General features: G+C 39.3%; 2 protein-coding genes across 2 annotated transcripts in view; one reads left to right on the forward strand and one right to left on the reverse strand.

Annotated features, from left to right (window-relative positions):
* LOC134754852 (serine/threonine-protein kinase polo) overlaps positions 1-23,635 on the reverse strand; it is a 466,060-nt gene that overhangs the window by 432,555 nt on the left and 9,870 nt on the right. The window contains exons 8-10 of the mRNA XM_063691297.1: positions 23,318-23,451; positions 22,856-22,968; positions 20,400-22,199 (exon numbers count right to left, since the gene is read on the reverse strand). Coding sequence (XP_063547367.1) covers positions 21,984-22,199; positions 22,856-22,968; positions 23,318-23,451 — 463 coding nt within the window. The 3' untranslated portion in view covers positions 20,400-21,983. The remainder of the gene's footprint in view (positions 1-20,399; positions 22,200-22,855; positions 22,969-23,317; positions 23,452-23,635) is intronic.
* Positions 15,395-16,574, forward strand: LOC134754936 (stromal cell-derived factor 2). Its single transcript, XM_063691417.1, has 4 exons — positions 15,395-15,553; positions 15,688-15,883; positions 15,973-16,197; positions 16,388-16,574. Exons 1-4 carry the CDS (start codon positions 15,487-15,489, stop codon positions 16,557-16,559), a joined length of 660 nt encoding a protein of 219 aa, XP_063547487.1. The 5' UTR covers positions 15,395-15,486; the 3' UTR covers positions 16,560-16,574.

The raw sequence follows: 23,635 nt of genomic DNA on the forward strand, positions 1-23,635 counted from the left end.
ATAAAAACTATCCTATGTCCTTCCCCGAGACTCAAACTATCTCTACACTGAATTTCAAGTAAATCGGTTCAGCGGTTTAAGCGTGAAGAGGTAACAGACAGACAGAAAGACACACTTTCGCATTTAAAATATTAGTATGGATGTGATATAATTAACATAGTTAGATGTTTGACAAAAAATGCGGGTTGAAATAAGATATATATTGTTCGCAATTGCCACTACATGCACATAAATATGTCAGTGCATTTTAGTTTTTTTAACGCAGTTGCACCTCCTGCACCTGTTGCATTTTGTTTTGCAGCGGCAACGAATAAGCTCTAAACAAGCAGCAGCCGCCGCAGGTAGGCTTGTCCATATGGGCTCCCAATAACCTGTTGCTGAGCGGCTCTATAATAAGTCCCCAAACATAGCCTCCTTGGTAACTGCACGGAGAATAATGTTTACGTAGCGCATCTTCCGTTGGAGGCAGATTCTCTAACTGGAGATTTCTTCGGCACTCATTTACACTCCTACTTGTACCTGATCTGAAATCAGTAACAAAATGCATAGTGTTAAAATAAGTCTAGGGTTGACACCTCGTAATTCAAATCTGTTCAGACGTGGTTCAGACTTAATATTGTAAGACTTACTTGTCATACAAGACAATAACAATTTTTTCCAATATTGGCAACGCCTGCTCAATATTGCCTTGTTTGCCAAATTTAAATCCTTTCGTTACAGCAGGATATGCGCTCCAAGCTTGAAATACGCTTTTTGTCCCATTTCCACACAAAAAAGAAACAGTGTCGCAACCTGAAAAGGTGTGGAAGAATGGCAAGACTTCTGTCCTTTCTGGTCCTGTAAAATAAATTATACATCTATGCGTTACAAATAAAATCATATATTTAAAGGAAGTTTGCAGCACGTGACCAGCAACCCTCGTACAGAAAGCAGACATGCGCATGATGGTCCATTATGTGGCTGATGCTGTAGCCCCAGGTCACACAAAAATTATGCTACGCACAGTGGATACTGATGTTGTTGTTCTCGCAGTTGCATGTATATCACAATTGCCGGAGCTCCAGGAGTTATGGGTACATATTGGCACAGGAAAGAATGACCAGTTCCTCTCGTGCCATGCTATTGCATCTTCATTAGGTAACTTTTGTAGTTCCTCCATTAATTGTAAATAAAATAAATATGTCACCGCAGTACGAGACAGGTCATCTGGGCAATTGGTCACGTGCTGCAAACTTTGTTTAAATATAAATAAATAAAATAAAAAGCTTTTATCTCAGGTATTATATTGCGTACAAAATTAAATACTACTTAACAACTAATTGACACTGTAACACATGCTAAAAATAAGTCTAAATCTAGTTCAGTCATTTTCTGTTCTGATCCATGTGAACAGAAATCCAGCGCTTAAACACCGGACTCCTTATATCGTCAGAAATAGCCACAAGTATTTTGTTGTCGGAACAGCGCAGTCTCCTCCAGAACGAGGCAACGCGGGATCTAATTATCGCGAAAAAGTCGGGGACCCCCGCGTCCGCGAACATACCCGACGCGCTGCAGCACTGCGGCAGCCGCATAAGAGCTCGGAACGCGTCATTGTACTGAACTCATATTCTGCTCATTGCCTTCTGTGTGAACGTTATCCACAGCTGAGAGGTGTACATGCCTAAGCAGTACGCCTTGAAGAGTGTGGTCTTTACATCCTTGCTGCACTTAGAAAACCGTCAAGCGAGCATGTTGCCTCTGACGGCGAGGGCCCTCCGCTCGCGCTCAATATCATCGTCGTCCTGCAGCCGTTCCGTCAACAAATATCCTAAATACTTGAACCGCTTAACAACATTAATTTTCGACCCATTTAAATACACCGCAGGTACGCTGTCCGGCCCAGAACCCGACGCGAATACCATCATCTCCGTCTTGGAAACATTATATTTCAGTCCATGCGCATTACCATAATGCTCACAGACCGAAAGTAGCCTCCTCATTCCCTTGATCGAAGGGCTGAGCAGCACCATATCGTCCGCATAACTAAGGTTGTTTACACAAACATTCCCTACATGACAGCCGACATTGGTGCTCGTCAGCTCCTCGATCAAGCCATTCACGTACAAGTTAAACAGGACCGGAGAGGTAACCCCACCTTGACGGACCCCACACTCTAGTCTGTACTCGCTAGAGGTTGCGTCGCCCCATTTTACAATGTTTGTTTGGTTTCCTTACCAGTATCTCAGCAGATTAACCACTCCATTAGGCACTCGGGATGCACGTAACTTCGCCCACAAGATGTCATAGTTAACGAGGTCAAATGCACGACTAAGATCTAAAAATCACGCATAGATCGATGATTTGCGCGACGTGTAGTAGCTGACGGTGCTTTTTAGGCTGAATATAGCGTCATCTGTTGAAAGACCGGGACGGAAACCAAACTGCGCGTCATCAATTTTAATGTTCTTAAGCAGCTCAGGATGAAGAAGACGCTCAAATATTTTACCTAGTATAGTCCCTAATGAGATAGGCCGGTAATTAGACGCAGAGCTAAGGTCGCCCGTTTTATTCTTGACAATTGGTACCACAGTGGTGCGCATCAATGCCTCAGGTAAGTAACTATATTTAATACACATATTAAACAGACGGCATAAATGTATAAAAATCTTGTCACTGGCCCAGAGTATGTGCTCGACATTGAGCCCGTCATGTCCCGGTGATTTACCACGCTTCATACTCAGTATGACTTTCGAGATGTCCTTACGTGTAAATTCTATGACGTCATCGTCATGACTAGTTTCAGTATCGAGCACACGCTCCGCAGTCAGTGGGCTCACCTTAAATCTCCGCACAAACAGCTCGGCGATACCGGACGGCTCCTGGCAGCCCTCTACGGATACAGGTAAACTTTGTTTATAATTCAATTTCTTAGTTGCGTTCCAAAACTTGCTGAAAATTTTATTTTTTCTATATAAGGCTAAGATATTCAATTTAATACTTTCCTCATTTTTTGACACCATTTAAGCTTGTTTTTAAACACTGTACGACTTCCGCGCATATTATTGTATTCAGTACCGCTAGAGGGCCTCCCAGCAACCGTCCAGCACCGGAAGTACATCCTAGCTTTCTCGTGGCTGTCTCTGACGTTATAGTTCCAACCGGGCACCTTCCTATGGCGCCTCTGTTCACATGCACCAGAACTCACAATAGCTGCATTTAGGAGTACATCAATAATATGCCTGTAGTAATCATCAATAGTATCTAAATAATTTTGTAAATGCACACAATGTAAAACATTGTCACAGTCGCACGTAAAAAAGTTCGAAAATAAATCTGTTACTATAGCAAAATTCACCATAGATAATTATTTGACTAGTTGTCCTCTCGCCCCATTTTACATATTTTAACAGATCAGATGTACAGGAGGTGGTCAGCCCCATAGCAACGCCAGAGATATTACATACTATACTCAATGGATAGTGATCAGACGTCGTGACGTCATGAGTGACGTACGCGTCCACAACTGAGTCCCAAGCAGCTCTAGTATTGATTTTATTTTAATTTATATGATTTTATTTGTAACGCAGAGATATATAATTTATTTCACAGGACCAGAAAGGACAGTAGTCTTGGCATTCTTCCACGCCTTTTCAGGTTGTGATACTGTTTCTTTTTTGTGTGGAAAAGTGAAAAAAAGCGTATTTCAAGCTTGGAGGGCATATCCTGCTGTAACGGAGGGATTTAAATACGACAAACAAGGCAATATTGAGCAGGCGTTGCCAATATTGGAAAAATTTGTTATGGTCTTGTATCACAAGTAAGTCTTACATTTTTAAGTCTGGACAGATTTGAATTACGAGGTGTGAATTGATTCCTAGACAGTATTTTAACACTATGCATTTTGTTACTGATTTCAGATCAGGTACAAGTACGAGGTACGAGTCTAAATGAGTGCCGAAGAGTACTTTATACAATAAGAAATCTCCAGTTAGAGAATCTGCCTCCAACAGAAGATGCCCTACGTAAACATATTCTCCGTGCAGTTTACCAAGGAGTTTGGGGAGGAGGTTTGGGGACAGATTATATCCTCTCAGCAACAGCTACCATGCCCTGCTGTCTGAGGCTGGTCCAAACATAATGGTTCTTGGGAGCCCATATGGACAAGCCGACCTGCGGCGGCTGCTGCTTGTTTGGAGATTATTCATTGCCGCTGCAAAACAAATGAGCAAGGAGGTGCAACTGCGTTAAAAAAACTAAAATGTACGGACCTATGTGCATGTAGTGGCAATTCCGAACAATAGATATCTAATTTTAACCCGCATTTTTTGTCAAACATCTAACTATGTTAATTTTATCACATTTATAATAACTACTGGCGAAAGTTTTCGCAACATCTTTATTTATATATTTAATTTATGTTTGTATATATAGTTCTTATATATATATATATATATATATATATATATATATATATATATATATATATAGTTAGTCAAGCAAATCTTTTCAGTAGAAAAAGGCGGAAAATTTATAAAATGTAGGCGCGAAGGGATATCGTCCCATATAAAATTTGAATTTCGCGCCTTTTTCTGCTGACATGATTTGCTTGACCAACTATATATCACGTCCAGAAGTAATTTATTAATGTAATCTACAACCAGAAGAATAACAACTTATCAGAAATCATCTGAACATACTTAAAAATCCTAAAAGCTGCATACCGCTCTTACAACGCGGGTACGCCGCGCGACACAAAACATTTTTTTAACAGAGTTATAAAAGAAAACTGTTTGATAAGTTTACTATTCTATATAGTAGGATAACACGGGTTTTTTTTTTCTAGAGCAAATTCTCATAGTTTTAATTCTATAGAGGATTTTCGAAAAAAAAAGTGTAGATTTTTTTTAAATTTTGTATTTCTCGAATTTTTTGTATGGGTTAGTGAAAATTTAGTCACACAAATGAATTCTTCATCCTCGAATTATACGAAAAAGACACCAAACTTGATACATTTGCTAGATGTATGCAGATATAAAGCTTAAGAGTGGGGCGCGCCGGAGGCACTTTCCCCCCGCCCCTGCCCACCTGCTGGGGGGAACCTCGTGGCAACCGGGCTAAATCAGCTCAGATCACCCCCAGGAACACCTGTTCCAAGCGGTTTGTTTTGTCTCAAAAATGCAAGGTCCCCTTAGAAAACGGGATCTAAGATCTCTTACTACTATTATGTCAGCACGTTGTGAGTCGGTCCTTTACGTAAGTATTCTTATTATTTACGTAGGTAATTGTTGTATATACATAGGTATATCATTATATTGATACATGTGGGTAGCTGAGGAATGTGCGGTAGGTTGAGAATAGAAACAAATCAGTCTTGGTCTAGCTAGCTCGGTGGTTTTACTTAGATCCCTAATCCCGAATACAACATGGTGTCAGGTGTAAATAACTCAGCATATTAATCGTAAATCGGACGTTTTAGTGCCTATAGTGATGGAGGAAAATCAAGTTGCAGGGTTGGCCGCTCAGAATAGCGGCTATGCAAGTTTACAACAGCCCGCGCCGTTATGCGAAGGCGGTAATGGCAATATGGCGGACAATTGGCGTGATTGGAAAAAGACATTCGATTGGTATTTGGTAGCTTCGGGGCGCGATGGGGCATCGGGAAAGGAAAAGTGTGCGTTATTCTTACATATCATTGGTAAAAGTGGGCGTGAAATATATGAAGAATTGGACTTTGAAGAGGCCGAAAAGAACGATTTTAATGTGTTGTGCCGAAAGTTCGAATCGAGGTGTAACCCAACAAAAAACATTAACTTTGAGAGACATATGTTTTTCGAGTGTTCTCAGGGAAGTGACAAGTTTGAGAAATATTTGGCCACATTGAAAGTGAAAAGTAAATCGTGTAAATTTGGGGATCTAAGGGATAGCTTGATTTTGACTCAAATGATACGGGGGATAAAAGATGGCCAGCTGAGGGAAAGGATGCTCAGAAAGTCGGACTTGGAGTTAGGCGACGCCGCAGCATGGTGCAGGGCGGCCGAGGTGGCGAGCGAGCAGGCCGGGGCCGTGTGCGGCGCGGAGCCGCCTGCGCCGAGCGCCGCCGTCGAGCCCGTCGTGGCGCGGCCGCGGGCCGCCGCCCGGCCCGGCCCGCCGCCGCCGGCCGCCCGGCCCCGACCGACGCCCGCTGCTGCCGGTGCCGGTGCCGGTGCCGGCCGGAGCTCAAGGAGATGTTGGAATTGTAGCTACATGCATGACAACAACAGATGTCCAGCGGTGCAAGTGATATGCTTTAGGTGTAACAGGAGAGGGCATTTCGCGAGATGTTGTCGGTCGTCCGGATTTGTGAGTCATACGATGCGTGAGTTATCGTGTCAAACGACGGAGGAAATGAGCGAAGAGGAGGAGTTTATGATAAGGGGAATTGAAGTCGGAAGCGTTGACAAAAAGGACTGGTACGAGTGGATAGTCGTAAACGGAGTGCGGGTGCAGTTTAAATTGGACAGCGGTGCGGATGTGACAGTTATCTCGATAGACAGTTATGTGGCTGCCGGATTTGATAAGCAATTATTATGTAAGACGAGTACAATATTGAAAGAGGTTAGTAAACATATATTACCATTGGCAGGTTGTTTTGAAGCGGATTTAAGTTTTAATAATGCTACAATTAGAGAAAAAGTATATGTGCTAGACGCCGAGTGTGATAATTTGTTAGCGCGAGATGCTTGCGTACAATTAAGGTTGATAAAGCGTATTTATGAAATTAAAAACACTTGCATTAGTAAGATGATAGCGTCGCATAAGCACATTTTTGAGGGAATTGGGCAGTTGCCGGGGTTACATAAGTTAACAATTGATGAAACTGTCCCGCCTGTTGTTAGAGGGTCTCGGAAAATACCAATTAAATTACGGCCAAAATTACAGGAGGAGTTGCAAAGGCTTCAGCAGTTAAATATAATAGTGCCAGTTAGTGAGCCTACTGACTGGGTCTCCAATATTGTGATAGTAGAAAAAGCGGATGGAAATATTCGGCTATGTCTGGATCCGCAGCATTTAAATAAAGCGATTAAGCGAAGCCATTTCCAACTCCCCACTCTTGATGAAATAACGGCTAATATCTCGGGGGCCATGTATTTTTCGGTGTTAGATGCGAGTAAAGGGTTTTATATGTGTGTTTTAGATGAACCTAGCTCAAAACTTTGCACATTCGCGACACCGTTTGGGCGCTTCCGCTTCCTCAGGTTACCGTTCGGGGTCAGTTGTGCGTCGGAAGTTTTTCACAGTATAATGTATAAGTTATTTGCAAGGCAGGGTGTGGAGGTGTTTATCGACGATATATTAGTTTACGGAAAGACGCGAGATGAACATGATCAGCGGTTAGGGGAGGTAATGCGTGTAGCGGCCGAGTTTGGGGTTAAGTTCAATAAGAACAAGTGTGTGTTTGGTCAGGAAACTGTAAAATTTTTGGGCCACATACTTGATAGAAATGGCATTCGGATTGATCCAGATAGGGTAAAGTGTATAGATAATATGCCTATTCCGGAAGACAAAAAAGGGTTGGAACGCTTCATGGGGATGACAAATTATGTGTCTCGTTTTATTCATAATTATGCAGATAAGGTGGAGCCGTTAAGGGAGCTATTAAAAAAAGATTTAAATTTCGACTGGCATGAGGTGCACACGAAAGCATTCAAGGACCTTAAGCGGCAATTAGCACAGGCGCCTACACTCAGGTACTACTCGCCCAACGAGCCGGTGACGGTGTCGGTGGACTCGAGTTCTCGCGGGCTGGGCGCTGTGCTGCTCCAGGGCGGGCGGCCCGTGGCCTACGCCGCGCGCACGCTCACTCCCACCGAATGTAGATGGGCTCAAATAGAGAAGGAGCTCCTCGCTATCCTGTTTGGCTGCAGTAAGTTTCACCAATTTATCTATGGGCACTCTCAGGTAACGGTAGAAACGGATCATAAGCCATTGGAGGCTATTTTCAAAAAGCCGCTGAACGAGACACCGATAAGACTACAACGTATGTTATTAAAACTGCAAATATATTGCTTAAACATTTGTTATGTACCAGGGCGACTGATGTACGTGGCTGACACGTTGTCAAGGGCGACCACGGATTTAGGCGAGAGGGGCGATCAGCGAGTACAACAGGAGGTACATTTACACATAAATACTCTGGTGAGTAACCTACCATTTAGTAACACTAAAATGCAGGCAATACGAGATGCAACGAGAATTGACCAGAGTTTGTGCGAAGTAATGGAGTATTACAGAAAGGGATGGCCGCATACCAAAAGCATTGTAACTGAAAAAGCTAAGTCTTACTGGGAGGTAAGAGATGAGATCCATGTCGTGGAGGACGTAGTGTTTCGAAACGACTTGGTGATTATCCCTAGTGGTTTACGGGCTGAAATGATCAAGAAGGTACATGAAGGTCATCTCGGCATCGAGAAGTGCAAAAGACGAGCGCGCGATGTGATGTGGTGGCCGGGCATGGCGGCCGCCGTGGAGCGCGCGGTGCGCGAGTGCGAGACGTGCGCGCAGCGGCGTGCTTCTCCGCCGCGCGAGCCTCTCGCGCCGCACGCCTCGCCCGATAGGCCTTGGCAGGTGCTCGCAGCTGATATTTTTCAGGTAAAGGACAAACATTATTTGCTCGTGGTCGACTATTACTCCAAGTACGTGGAGGTGGCTACTATAGTGGATTTGAGAAGCGCGACAGTGATAGGTATTTTGAAACCTATGTTTGCACGTCACGGAATACCGCAAAGATTGGTATCAGATAACGGTTCACAATTTGTGTCGCAGGAGTTTAGAGAGTTCGCTAGGGATTGGGATTTCGATCAGGTTACTAGTTCACCGCATTATCCTCGCTCGAACGGTCTCGCGGAGCGTAATGTGCAAACTGTCAAAAATATGATTATAAAGTCACAAGAAACTAAAACTGATTTTTACGTGGCATTGTTGAATTATCGCAACACCCCAATATCGGGTGAAAAATATTCACCTGCTCAGTTATTATTTGGTAGGAGATTAAATACAAAGTTACCAGTAAAAAGCAGCTTATTGAACCCTAAAACTCCGGCGAGAAAAGAAATAGCAATCAGACGCGATATTAAGAATGACAAAACGAAGCAATATTACAATAGAGGAACTAGATCATTAAAACCATTAACAGATAATGAGCAGGTGCGTATTCGAGACCCGACCGAGATAAACGGCAGAGGGCGCTGGTTGCGCGCGCAGGTGGAGCGCGCCGCCGCCGAGCCGCGCTCCTACTGGGTGCGCACGCCGGACGGCCGCCGATACCGCCGCAACAGGCAACATATCATACCAGCGGCGCCGGCGCCGCCTACTGATAATTCTGACAATACTAATTCAGGGGCAAATATATCAAAATACTATGATGACTTGGAGGAGTGTGGCGGAGGTCAAACACCAGGACCACAGAGTTCCTGTGGGCCCCAGGCCACAGCTGATCAAGATTCCGCTTTCAGCTACACTCGTTCAGGCCGGCGAGTACGCACGCCGGATAGGTTTTATTAGTTATAATACTTAGGTAGGTATAGTATAAATTTAATATTGACGGTGAATGGTGAATCTTTGTTTTTTTATTTCAAAAAAAAAAAAAAGCACTTAGGTACCTAAGTAATTTAAAAATATTGTCTTTAACTTAAGTATTTACTTATCAAGTTAAAAAATGTCTACTAGTAAATAAGGATATCATAAATTGCATTGTATGTATACGACCCATTATAGTCAATAAGCTTGTGATGAACGTTAATGCAATGTAATAGGGTTTACAATGGCCTAGTGCGATTATCGCTGCATGTTAATGTTGATAAATGATTTTTTTTTTGTCAAACTCAATAAAATAAGGTGTAAAAGTAATATGTAAAAGTTTATAGCAAGACAAAAGTAATATTGTTGTAACGATAGTTAAATAAATACATACGTTTAGATATTTAAAAAAAAAATACCTATATACATATATGTTCTTGTTAAATGTATTTAATAAGATAATGCTCTAGTTTAATTTTGTTTGGCTACCTATTATGAAAATATGCATGTTTGTTCATAAGGGGGAAGATGTTGTATATACATAGGTATATCATTATATTGATACATGTGGGTAGCTGAGGAATGTGCGGTAGGTTGAGAATAGAAATAAATCAGTCTTGGTCTAGCTAGCTCGGTGGTTTTACTTAGATCCCTAATCCCGAATACAACAGTAATGTAAAAGTAAGTTTATCTAAATAGGTATGTCTTTATTTAGGCATGTTTAATTTGAGATTTGGCCAGTATTTTGCTCAAAGGATAAGCATTGCTATCCAACGTGGCAATGCGGCCAGTCTTCTAGGCACACTGCCCATCGGCAGTGACTTGGCGGACGTTTTTTTTATTTATAAAGCCTTTAGGTACTTTAAGTTTATTTGTAGTTTATAATATTATTATTTTTAAGTTTTGTCGTGATAACGTCTTATAAATCGATGAACACCGGTACCGTTATCACGCAAAATTATCGTCCGTAAACCGACTTTACAGACAACCATGTTTTTTACACATTACAGAGGACATAACAGAACCTAAAATATAAATTACTGATTATTAATAAATTAAATTAAGAATTTTACATAATTTAACGAGGCCGATACCAGGAGTATAGTTGGTCAAACCAATTTGTCAGTCAGTAACAACCAAGAAAATTATACTTATCCCTTTCTTTTGGGTGCTAGTACTAGTGTAAGACAAAGATAGTATGATTCTCTCTGTCTATGTTTCAGATTCAGATTCAGATGTTTTATTGGTAAAAGGCAGTCATTTTACAAGTCAATAATTACATAAATCTATGCTTAAATAATTTTACATTTTAGGTAGGTACTAACTAATTATTGTTACATATTTATATTAATATTACATAGTTACATTCATTTCATTATTATATATTTATATCTAATATTTAATTACTTGTGATTCGTATGGATTAGTGATGATTTCTACTTTATGATTTGAAAAAATCATCAGTGCTATAAAAGGCCATGCTTAGGAGATATTGTTTGTTTTCTAAGAAAGATTGCATCACTTGGTGAATATTTTATATCTGCCGGAAGAGCATTATAAATTTTAACGCCATATACAGCGAGCGACTTGCGCGTCTTATCTTGGCCAGGCGCGCGCTCGGCGCGAGCAGTAGGTGCGGGCGGCGGCACGCGTCGCAGCCAAGACGCTGCGCGCTGCTCATGTATGAGCTTAGATTCAGTCTGACGTACTTGCAAGCCTCAAGGATGTAAATGCTATGCAAAGTTAAGATTTTGAGTTTTAAATAATTCTTGCGCCGGGAAATCAACAGGTTTTCTAGCAATAACCCGGATGGCACGTTTTTGGATTTTAAAGATCTTGTCGCGATCAGCTGCGGTACACCACAAATCGATACCGTAGGTTAGAATGGAATGAAAATATCCATAGTATGCTTTCTTTATATTATCTACAGAGAGACTGTTTCAGTCTGGGTAGTTTCAGTAAGGTAGAGGTAAGGAAATGAATCTTCATGTATCAATAAGTGACCGTAAAAAACAGGAAATAGGCGGCGCCACCATACACTGAAGTACCTGGACCATACGCCTAGTATTTTATATAGATGTGCACCCGTGCGACCGTGAGGGACAGAACATACGCAATGCGACAAAATTCCTGACAACATACCAGAAACAACCTACGTAATTTGGTCGGGTTATTTGCTGCCCCTCCCCCATTTTATTATACCTCTATGGTTCATGTCATAGTCTCCTTTATATTACAATACTCTTTGGTCTCAGAGCCTACCTAGCGCCACCGGAGAGATTAGGAACTATTATTTACAGCTGAAAGCAGGGGGGGGGGACAGTCGCTTAGAGAGCCCTTTATTCGAAAAAATAGCGTCATCGTTATTACTTAACTCGGAACTGGTTTTTTTTATGTGGCATCCCCGCACCCATGTTGGCAACACTGTATCTGTTATTGACTTAAAAGTCTCGTACCCAGGCCATAAAATCTAATTGCCAGATCTCTTCTAATTGCCATGGTGTGATAGTAAGCTCCCAACGCTAATTGGTAGGCCTTCACCTGTTCTTATTAGCTTTATATTGTAAATTTTAACGAAAGCCTAGGCTCCATGGATAGTTGTGTATGTACATATAAAAAAGTGTTTATTTAATCGGTTTTTTCTTATTACATAATATCTTTCCCTCCAAGAGCCATGAGATGACGCTAATTCCCCGGTCTCTTCCAATTGCTATCGTGTGATACGTTTATTGTGGTATAAAGTATATGTTTTTTTATAAACTGAAATAGATATCATACACTGAAGAAAAAGTGACCAAGTCCACCACACACACAGTAGCAATCAATTTATTGTACACAACACAGGTTTACAAAAATACTTTATCATAAATCAGAAATATTTATTGTGTAAACTGTGTAGGTATAAGAAGTTTAACTAGGTACATTTTTTGACAAACATAAACATATAGTAATGGAAGTACAAAGGCGAATTTATCCCTATAAGGGATCTCTTCCAGCTAACCTTCGAGTAGATGAGTGGAAAACTAGGCAGGTTACGCAAAGTTATGTTTACCCATGCATGAGGTAGGTATTGCCTCCTGTATTTGTACCTATATATGTTGCGATGTTTTCCTCATGTAAATGTTATATCGACATGTGTAGTAAACTTTTGGCTCCTGTATTTGTAAATGTGACGATGTTTTTTTTTTTTTCATGTAAATGTTAATTATATCGACATGTGTTAGTACTTAAACTTTTGGCTCCTGTATTTGTAAATGTGACGATGTTTTTTTTTTCATGTAAATGTTAATTATATCGACATGTGTTAGTACTTAAACTTTTGGCTCCTGTATTTGTAAATGTGACGATGTTTTTTTTTTTTTTTCATGTAAATGTTAATTATATCGACATGTGTTAGTACTTAAACTTTTGGCTCCTGTATTTGTAAATGTGACGATGTTTTCTTCATGTAAATGTTATATCGACTTGTGTAATAAACTTTTGAATTTTAAATTATGAAATATCAACTATCTTTTCTTTCCAATTTATACTCACCTTATTATTTTATTTTATCCAGTATTTAACAAGCTAGTTTATTATAATTTTCTTCTTAAAAATCATGCTTTGTATAACATTGTATTGTACTTACTTTTCCTGTATGTCTTTACAATATGTGCTTGCCAATATATCTTACATCAAGCAAATATTATAATAAAGTTGTTGATTAATGGGTACTAGAAAAGCAAACTCGATATAACAAATTATAGATATATGACCCTGTTTACATATTGATTAGTGTTTAGTGTGAGTTTATACATTTGTAACAAATGTATGAAGTCGTACTAAACATTAATCAATATGTAAACAGGTCGTGTAGGTATGAATATTGACGTTAATGCTTGTTGTTCAGATTTACAGATGGCGCTTCAAAATGGATACAAAAAAGTTCCACGAGAGGGCTCTCTTTCTCCTATATATTATACTACTCTTTGTCACTTTTGCAACAATTCTGCCATAAGAGATTGACATCCTTTCTATACCATCCATAATTGTAATATTACCCTATAATATTGTAATTGTACCGTGGTTATATACTCTTTGACCAGCACCTGCCAACGGCACGGCACACGGGCACTTACCCAAAGAGTAGTATAATATATACACTTACCGCACTTACTATACATATACTATTATAAGGGGCCCACAGACGATCAGTCCGCCGGACGATATCGGCCTGTCAGTTGTTCGGAACTGTCAAATTTTTGTTCTAACCACGGATTTAGATTTTAATAAACCGGATGGAGTACACGGGCCAAAAAGTGTGTCCACATGAGAAGTCAAAGTGGGCGGTTGCATCTCTTTCTAATTAAGGTGACCATAAGTCATATGTATGTGGGATATTAGGATAAGTTGGAATGTATAGTTTGGCCAAGATCTTTTTTCATTCATGCATAGGAAGTCAGAGAATGGATATAGTTTTTTTCTCCTCTGTAAAACGCTTCACAAAACCTTACTTAGTTTAGTCGTTACGTGCACAAATAAATCATTTATCTATCTATCTATTATATTAGGATAAGTTGGAATGTATAGTTTGGCCAAGATCTTTTTTCATTCATGCATAGGAAGTCAGAGAGAATGGATTAAATGGATATAGTTTTTTTCTCCTCTGTAAAACGCTTCACAAAACCTTACTTAATTTAGTCGTTATAAAAGCTGTTACTGATGACAGACAGACGGACAGCGGAGTCTTAGTGATAGGGTCCCGTTTTTACCCTTTGGGTACGGAACCCTAAAAATGGTCACGTTTTTTTCATTTGTAGTCTGCCTCTTTCGCACTCATGGTATGTTCATATATGTAATGGCTTCTCTTTTGCACACTTCAGCTATTCTTTAAGCGCCATCGTAGTTAATTGCACCATATTTTTTTTAATTTGCCGCCTTTGTGTACTGACGGAAATGTGTGTTCAACCTATATAGAATATTATGTATAAATGTGTCTGTAATATTTAAGGATTTTGGATTTAAATTTTGGCAATTATATAGCTCTCATTACGTGCACAAATAAATCATTTATCTATCTATCTATCAACCAAATAATTAAACATGCCGAAATAAAGATATACTTATTTAGGTAAACTTATTTTACATTAAGTAAGTACGTAGGTAATAAGAACTCTGTAAGGCCGATTCACATCGTGCCGACATCATAGTCACCCTAATGAGTTTGACAATGTTTTCTTGTATTTTTATCGTAAACTTTAATAGTTGAGGCTTACCTGTGAAAAGATATACCACAATCAACAAAACTTTCACTTCTGCAACCTTTCACACAACATCTTTTACCCATTTTATACTTTATTTCGCAATTAAATCTTGAGCGCCGCCATTCATGTATTTTGAAAATTTCTTTATCAAGTTGGGGATACCAATTAATATTCAAAGTTACTACAATGTCTACCATATTAAAATTAATGTATTTTTTGTTGTGCACATGCTTGGTTAAATCAGTTAATAATATTGACATTATAACTATTTACAAATTACGTAAAAGATATCAGAACCGCACTCTGAATATAGCACTTAAATAATATAAGAAGGTATTTAATTTTAGTAGTTATTGATATAAATACTACCAAAATGGTATTTTTTTAACATTGGCAACATGTGCGAGTGGGACACCGCGACCCACTTTTGCTATCTCATGTGGACCGTTTTCTCTAGTCTGGTACGAACACCTTTCTGGCTCGGTGATAAGGTTCAATTTAGTATGGCAAAAAAAGTGACAGTTCGCTCCTGTTTAGGGTATAACTTCATGGTTCTAACTGACAGGCCGATATCGTCCGGCGGACTGATAGTCAGTGGGCCCTTTTATACTCTTTGCACGGCACACCGAATCGGTTGAGTGTTGAGACTCGTGAAATTCTGCTTATTATTTTTAACTTAATAACTGAACGTTTACCCAAATACATAATGATTCTCTACAAAATTTCAGTGTTATCAATAATGTGGATTCTTCTCATAATTCAAGTAACAGAAGGTACGTTAATAAATGAACGTTGATATTATAATTATCAGTGCCGCTGGCCGAACTGGGAATTACGTGGCCTTATCTTATGGGAGGAAAAGCGGTTCACACCTACAATAAACTTATGTGTAATGTTTGTAATACAGGTTCTAAAGCAGAGTTTGTTACGTGCGGCACCATACTAAAAATAATGAATGTGGATTTGCGTCTGAGGTTGCATTCGCACGATGTGAAGTACGGCTCGGGTTCCGGGCAGCAGTCCGTCACCGCTGTCGACGCCGCGGACGACTACAACAGTCACTGGCTGGTTCGCGCTTCCATGGGCGACACATGTAAAAGAGGGTAAAATAATTATATACTTACCAAGTCTTTTGTGATTTTTTTAGATTCGTTGTTAATCCAATATAAATGGCTGTTATACCATTTTGCAGAGAGCCTATTAAGTGCAACTCCAACATCCGTCTCCATCATGTATCCTCTAAGAAGAATCTCCACTCACACTATTTCTCATCTCCATTGTCTGGCAACCAAGAGGTGTCTTGCTATGGTGATGATGGCGGTGAAGGAGACAGCGGCGATCACTGGACTGTGGTCTGCAACAATGACTACTGGAGAAGGGATTCCCCAATTAAGTTGAGACATGTTGACACTGCTGCGTAAGTGACTTAATTAATGATAAATATGTTTCTTTATTATTCAGGGGCGGCACCAATCTACAAGACATTCCCAAAAAATCCTAATAAATTTCTCTTAATCTAGCTCTGATGATTCATTTGAAGACGTCACATTTCCCAAAACTGCAATCTAATTCCCGAAACTATACGTGCCATTCATTATTTGTTACAGGTTTTTGGCTGGTTCAGGACGCACATTTGGTCGGCCTATCAGTGGACAGGGTGAGATAGTGGGTGTCACTTCACAGTATGGGGCTTACACTGACTGGCAGGCTAAAGAGGGCTTGTTTGTTCATCCTAGTGACCCACTACCCATGCAGCATGCAATCCACACAGAATTATAATGTCAAGCCCAATCTTATTTACCTTTTTGTCAGACTGACTACTAAATGTGAATATTGTGTTTCCCTTTCCTAATGTATAAATCAGACAGTAGACCCTACCTCTACCTCCTCCAAAACTGAAAACTAATCTTAAGATAATTCCAATTGCTTACCTTAAATGTGACGTTTTCAACCAAAAGGTACCACATTGTTGGTTGTCGATAAGATTGATTTCTAATTGAAGCTACATGGAAATAGCGCCTTAATGATAACTGTAACTAGGTTCAGTGCTAGTTTACTTGACTAACAATACTGTAGATATATTTTTTCTGTAACACTTCTTTGGAACTACCTATCCTTCACGTAATAAACATTATAAAACTTTCAGACTTGTTAAGCATGTATATTCAACGTCAAACATGTAACATCTTGTCTATGTAACACAGAAATACCTAAGTATATAATTTGTCTACTAAATCAGACATATGACGTGATTTTTACCCAGTAGGGGACATGTGTATAATACGATCCCTCAAGGTAAAATGATTCCCGATCGTATCTGAGCAACTACTGGTGCCATCTATCTAAATATGCAATAAACATCTGCCCCATGACCGCGCCAGTTGCCTCTTGAAGTGTCATGGCGGTACGAGCACGCAGCGTGATTTTATTAGGAAATATTAAAAAATATTATGTCTAATCTATGTTAAGCCTTTTTTGTAAATTCCATTACTTTTAGCATGTTACATTTTTTTTTCAAATTGCGTTTCACTGTCGGGTCTTAATAATGTTTAGCTATAAGTATGCTTGATTGCCACCGACGTGGTATAAAAAAAAGTAGTTTAACGATGTTTATACTGACGCAAGTTGAATTTGAAAGTTATATGTTATATCCCACCAAAAACATTTCATGTAAAATGTTGCCAAGACGAAACCATAAGGCTCGCACTGTCAAAAAGTTATCAGATCTTTTGTAGAGAGCCAAGCTTCTAACTCTACAGGCTCTAACTTCACAAACTCTACACCTTAGTCGAAATATGTGGCTTGGCCGTTTCGCTACTGTCACATGGGCATGATGAAAAATGTATTCACTATAAATTATTTTGTATGTAACAAAACGGCCAAGCCACATATTTTAACTAAGGTGTAGAGTTTGTAAAGTTAGGGCCTGTAGAGTTAGAAACTTGGCTCTACAAAAGATCTGAAAACTTTGTGACAGTGCTAGCCTTATTTTTTCGTCTTGGCAACATTTTTGCATTTGCATGCTTTTGCATTTTGCATGAAATGATTTCTTTTTGTAAGTTGCTTATGACAATCTTCCATCCCTTAATTTAAAGGGTTGGGGGTAATTTAAAAACTATCTACATACCAAATTTTAACTAAATCGGTACAGCCGGTATGCCCGGCGGGAATAAATGAGAATACACCGCCTGGAAAGGAGTTTTAACTGAGGTATGTAATTTTATTTTATTTATGTAAAGAGATCTTGTAGGAAAGCATGTTAATACAAATACTACTCAAGAATTCGGTCCTGGGTAGTTCTTAATCTGGATGAAATGCCTGTCACAAGAGTAGAGTTCCTATTTCTTTTAATTTCAAGCTCATTCCAAAATAATCGGTAACATAAGGTTTATGTGATACTTCACTTCACTTTTGATTTTCAACTTTTAAAGACGTTTTGCTACGAATCTTATTCCGAAAATGATGGAATTGTAATGAAAATTAAATAAACGATAAAATACATTTCTGCTTTCATTTGAACCCTCGATGGAATGAGACGGTAAAGGTTACACTTTTTAAAGCTTATTGTCAGTCCTTTTATGCTTGCAGCCTGTGGACCAGCTTCACGCAGCGATCGTACAATGCCCTGCGCGTGCAATATAATAATGCGTTTAGGATACTGATGGGTCTGCCTCGGCACTGCAGTGCGTCGGGGATGTTCGCCGATGCCCGTACGGATGACTTTTACGCTATTATACGTAAAAGAGCGGCATCCCTATTGCATAGATTGCAGGGTAGCACCAACGGTCTCCTAGAAACGCATTTGTCGTCAGAGTGGACTGCCCACTGATGAGGCGTTGGAACCAATTACATGAGCCCAGCGCATCATCGAAATAATTAGTTTTAATTAGTATTTTAGGTATTTATTGTTTTACTACATAGTGTACAGACTAACATAGATATAGGTAGCATATTATATTTTTTGTACTAACACTATATGGGTTCTGTTCTGTGCCTGAAATAAATATTTTCAATTTCAATTTCAAAGTATCTTGCAAATCCATTCGATCACTGAAGTAGCCATGGTCTAAAAATGTTCAGTTATCACGAAGATACCCCTAACGTAAGTACATGTCCATCAACCACATTTCGTAACATTTATATTGATAGTAGGTATAGCAGCCGTTAGGGCCAAAATATACAGTCGCAACACGTCTGTAACTAAAGAAGATTAAGAGTTGATTAAGTCAAGAATTTGGTAAGGATTGATTCTAAAAGCCAAAAGGTTCAAATAGACACTTGATTTTAAGAGAAACCAAACGTACTATGCCTTATGGGAAACTGTCGAAGAGATAGTTTAGATCCGGAAACCGCTGCCAAATTTTAGTACGTTGTTGGGCATGGTACTGGGTCTCCAAAACTGCCGGGAGACAGCACCGCCGACCATCTACTTCAGCGGAATGTCGTGATCAAAATGACTCCCGCCTCGTTGCGAATATTGCATTTTGCACCCAAACTATGCATTGAACATACACGTGTGGGGTATTAAACAAAAGCCAATAAAATATTATATATTTCACTAATACACTATGTACCAAAATATACAATAGTTTCAGAGAAATTTAAAAATAAATCAAAATGATGAAAAATAAAAAATCGATTATTTGTTTTCAACCAAACCAAAAGTCGGACGTTAAAGCAATGTACTACAAAATTAAAGCTGATGTCTCAAGTCATACACTGATATCAAAGTAATCAAAATCAGACCAAAAATGTGAAAATTATGCATCAAAATGTAGGTGTTTGCTAGAACAAATGCATTAAAGTTAAAAAAATCGAAATTGGTCATTTTCAGGATAATTCGCATAAGCTTCTAGTATATTAGCAATATAAATAGGATCATAAAACTACTGGGAGACAATCTCTATAGTGCCTGGGTAACAAATAATGACGTCATGGCCGGCGCCGCTGTCTCCCGGCTGTTTTGGAGACCCAGTATCATGCCCAACAACATACTAAAAGTTGAAAGCGGTTTCCGGATCTGAACTATATTCCCATAAGGCAGTGCACTATATGCTATTTATTCAATTATCAATATTTTAGTAATATTGATTTCAGGTTTAACGACTGAAAAAAATCCCAGTTTTCTAAGAATACACAAAAACACTTGGACAAATTACAGTAATTAAAAAAAAAAGATTTTTTTTTCATTTGAAAAACCATGTTTTTTTAGTAATTGGTGTTAGTAACCCAGACCTTCTTATTAGTTTTCCATCGATTTCATTAAGTTTCCTATGATAATTTTGTGCTGAGGATACTGCTTCTGAACCTTCCTTTTTTAGGGTTCCGTACCTCAAAAGGAGAAAACGGAACCCTTATAGGATCACTTTGTTATCCGTCTGTCTGTCAAGACCCTTTATCTCGGGAACGCATGGCGGTATCGTGTTGAAATTAAAACCACATCAGGGTCTACAGTCTTCTGAAGCTTTAAAAAAATTAAACTTCTAAGTTAATGTAAAAAAACCGGCCAAGTGCGAGTCGGACTCGCGCACCGAGGGTTCCGTACATTACATAATTTTAACAATGTATTTTTTATGTGAAACGTGAGTGAAAGGTAAATTGCGGTTTACGATTTATGACGTATTAAAAAAAAACTATTTATCAGATCTCGTTCAAACCAATTTTCGGTGGAAGTTTGCATGGTATATTTATATGTACATCATATATTTTTTCAGTTTTATCATTCAGTTTAGAAAAAAATGATTAGTTTGATGAAAAAATTTTTTTTGAGTCAGTTCTAAGTACGGGGAACCCCCAAAATTTATTGTTTATTTATTATTTTTGTGTGAAAATCTTAATGCGGTTCACAGAATACATCTACTTACCAAGTTTCAACAGTATAGTTCTAATAGTTTCGGAAAAAAGTGGCTGTGACATACGGACGGACAGACAGACATGACGAATCCATGAGGGTTCCGTTTTTTGCCATTTGGCTACGGAACCCTAAAAAGGACATTTATGCGAAAAGGGTAATTTTGAAAACCAGATGTAATCTCAAGGAGATTATATAATTGTGTACGTGCATGAGAGAGAACGCGTTGGGTATAGGTAAAAGGTACTGTCCTAGGAGGACATTTAATTTTCATTATAACGTGTACATTTCAGCGTCGATACATCGAAAGCCAGCCAGCCAGTTACAAACACCAGGGCTTTTTAGACAATGGTTTTTCACAGCTACAAACCTATTTTATTTCGTTCAATACTTAGTGCCAGTTGCACCATCTGCACTTGACAGACTGATTAACGTCTGCCGGCGCGCCGCGGCGGTTTACTATGAAACTTTCCATACAATAAAATTTAGCGAACTCTTTAACGCTGACAAACAGTTTGGTGCAACCGACCCTTAATCAACATCGCCTAAATATAACATAAATACTGGGCACAAAACAAGACCGCAATTAGCTCCATGCATGAATTTATTTTTATTTTTGTAATCATAATTTATATCGTTCGAACATCGGAAATGATAAAAATACTTTTGTAAACCTTTACATTATTTTATTAAAAAATATTTAAAATGTTGAAAAATTTTGTGCGGTTGAAACGCTCATAATTTTTGGCGCGAATTCGACAGAGCGTGATGACGTCACACGTTGGGCGGTCCAACTGACGTTTGCTACTACTGACACTTATGTTAACTAATCTGTCGAACGCGTGACGTCACGTGGCGTTTCGCGCGTTTCGCTCACTAGCTTTTTGCGGGCAAATTTTTGTACTTTTTATTTATAATTTTAAGTAATTAAATGATAATTTAATAACGGAAAGCATTTTTAACATGATATAACGGTAACAAACATCTGAATAAAAAATATTTCGTTCAAATATAAACTTCATGCATGAGGCTAATTATTTCCAAAGAACTTGCCATATAGAAAGCGAACTAACAAAAATAACTAACAAATACTATGCAACAATCATAAGAAAACTAATCAAAGAAAGATTGTTGGTAGTGAAATTGATTATATGAGAAAATATTTCAAGTGGTTAAAAACAATATCATAAAAGAATGGTTCGAAAGCCATTTAACACAGGTATTACTAATCATGTTGCGGATATGGCTCATATTGTTCCCAAGTAGAAAAGGCCCGCCCGTCAGTGACGGTCAACATTGCAGTGTAGCGCTAGCTACCCTACCCACGGCGAGGTGGGCGCCGGCGAACTCGTCTAACTGCACGACATCATCGGGGTGACGGCCGGCATGCCGAGCACCGAGTTTAATTTCTCTAGAGCATACTCGAGGTTATTGAACAGCTTCTCGTCGCACCCGTACTTCTCGATAGTGCTGAAGCGGAATGTTCGGAAGTTCTTCTCTACGTCTATGTACGTCACGGCTTGCATCAGCGGGCACAGTATTATCTTCGTGTGGTCTTGGAAGTTTATCTAAAAAATAAAAATATTTTAAAGAAAAGGCTCCGTTGCTTTTAAACGAATATGACGAGGAGTTGTGTATATGCTACTGCGAATTGGCATCAGATTTGTGTCTTTGTGAATAATGTTGGTCAAATGCGATCTGGACACCAACGGGAAAAATAATTTTATTACCACCAACTCGGTTTGGTGGTAACACTGGGATTTTTTTTGCACCACCAAACCGAGTTGATGGTAACTACCGGGAATTATTTTTCCCTGTTGTTACCACTGGTAAAAAGGGGGGAAAAAATTCCTAGTTGTTATCCGAAACACCACGCTGCGCTCTAAGACTCAAATAATAGACGTAGCTCGGAAAGCGGCTAAGTTGAAATGGGGCTGGGCTGGTCATGGAGTGGGAGCCCCACGAGTCTAACCGGGGACCCGGCAGACCTCGTCGGCGATGGCGGGATAACTTGGACTCCTTTTTGAGAGGCTGGCCAGATATAAAACTAAACAAAGACAAGTGAAAACAGAGGGGGGAGACCTTTGCCCAGCAGTGGGACACAGTGGGCTCCGAGTAATAATAATAAATATCCCTGGTAACCTGGTAGTTGGTGGTATGGAAACTGTTGGGAATAGCGCGGTGAGCGACATGCTACGTCTGTACAACATGTAAGTAAGGTTACCTGCAGAGCGCCGTTGGTAAGGTACATGATGACGGCCAGCGTGGAGCGGAACCACTGGTGCAGGTGCGGCAGCCGCGACAGCCCGTCGCTCTCGCGCACCACCGCCGACGCGCCTGAACATGCACAACAAACACAAACATTTATCAATTATCTGCTTATCTTGTTGGAAATTTCATCCTTTTTAATTGATTGTTTAGTTCTAGTTCTTTGCAAATGTCTAATACACAAAATCTTTTTAAAATTCTAGACAATTAAAATTCGCACGGCGTGTACCTAACATTTTTTTGTTAAGTCAGGTCTGGTTGCACTCAACAGTCTATAATCGTAATAAACACCTAAAATATTAACGTACGAGACATTTGATAGTTATCTGCTGTTAGTCAGTCCGTTAATTATAGTTCGTGCAACCGGATCTTATTGGACATCTTATCTAAGGTAAGTTTTAAGGTAAACATTACGTACCCGTTTTCATGAGGTAATCACTCATGTATCTCCTGAAGTAACTTAGAAGCTTCATTTTCTTAACGAGTTCAGGCGGGTAATCATCCATAGTTAAATAAATTTCTTGACCCTCGCGAGTGATGAAGTGTACATTCCTGTCAAATCAAATTGTGATACCTTCATTATAAGTAACTTAACATAGGCAAACTAGTATTCAATACTCCAGCAATCATATCTGGGATTGTAGCTCTAAATATTTTTTGTCTTTCCATGCACATCTAAATGGTGAGCTTGAAAACATCGTATTTCTTATTTTAAAGACATTTAACATAGGCCATC

This window comes from Cydia strobilella, chromosome Z, assembly GCF_947568885.1.
Source record: "Cydia strobilella chromosome Z, ilCydStro3.1, whole genome shotgun sequence".
NCBI lineage: Eukaryota > Metazoa > Arthropoda > Insecta > Lepidoptera > Tortricidae > Cydia > Cydia strobilella.

Coding starts and splice junctions, on each gene's coding strand:
- LOC134754936 (XM_063691417.1), top strand. CDS start 15,487: ATGATTCTCTACAAAATTTCAGTGTTATCAATAATGTGGATTCTTCTC. Junction 15,554..15,687: donor CATAATTCAAGTAACAGAAG/GTACGTTAATAA, acceptor TTTGTAATACAG/GTTCTAAAGCAGAGTTTGTT. Junction 15,884..15,972: donor GGCGACACATGTAAAAGAGG/GTAAAATAATTA, acceptor ACCATTTTGCAG/AGAGCCTATTAAGTGCAACT.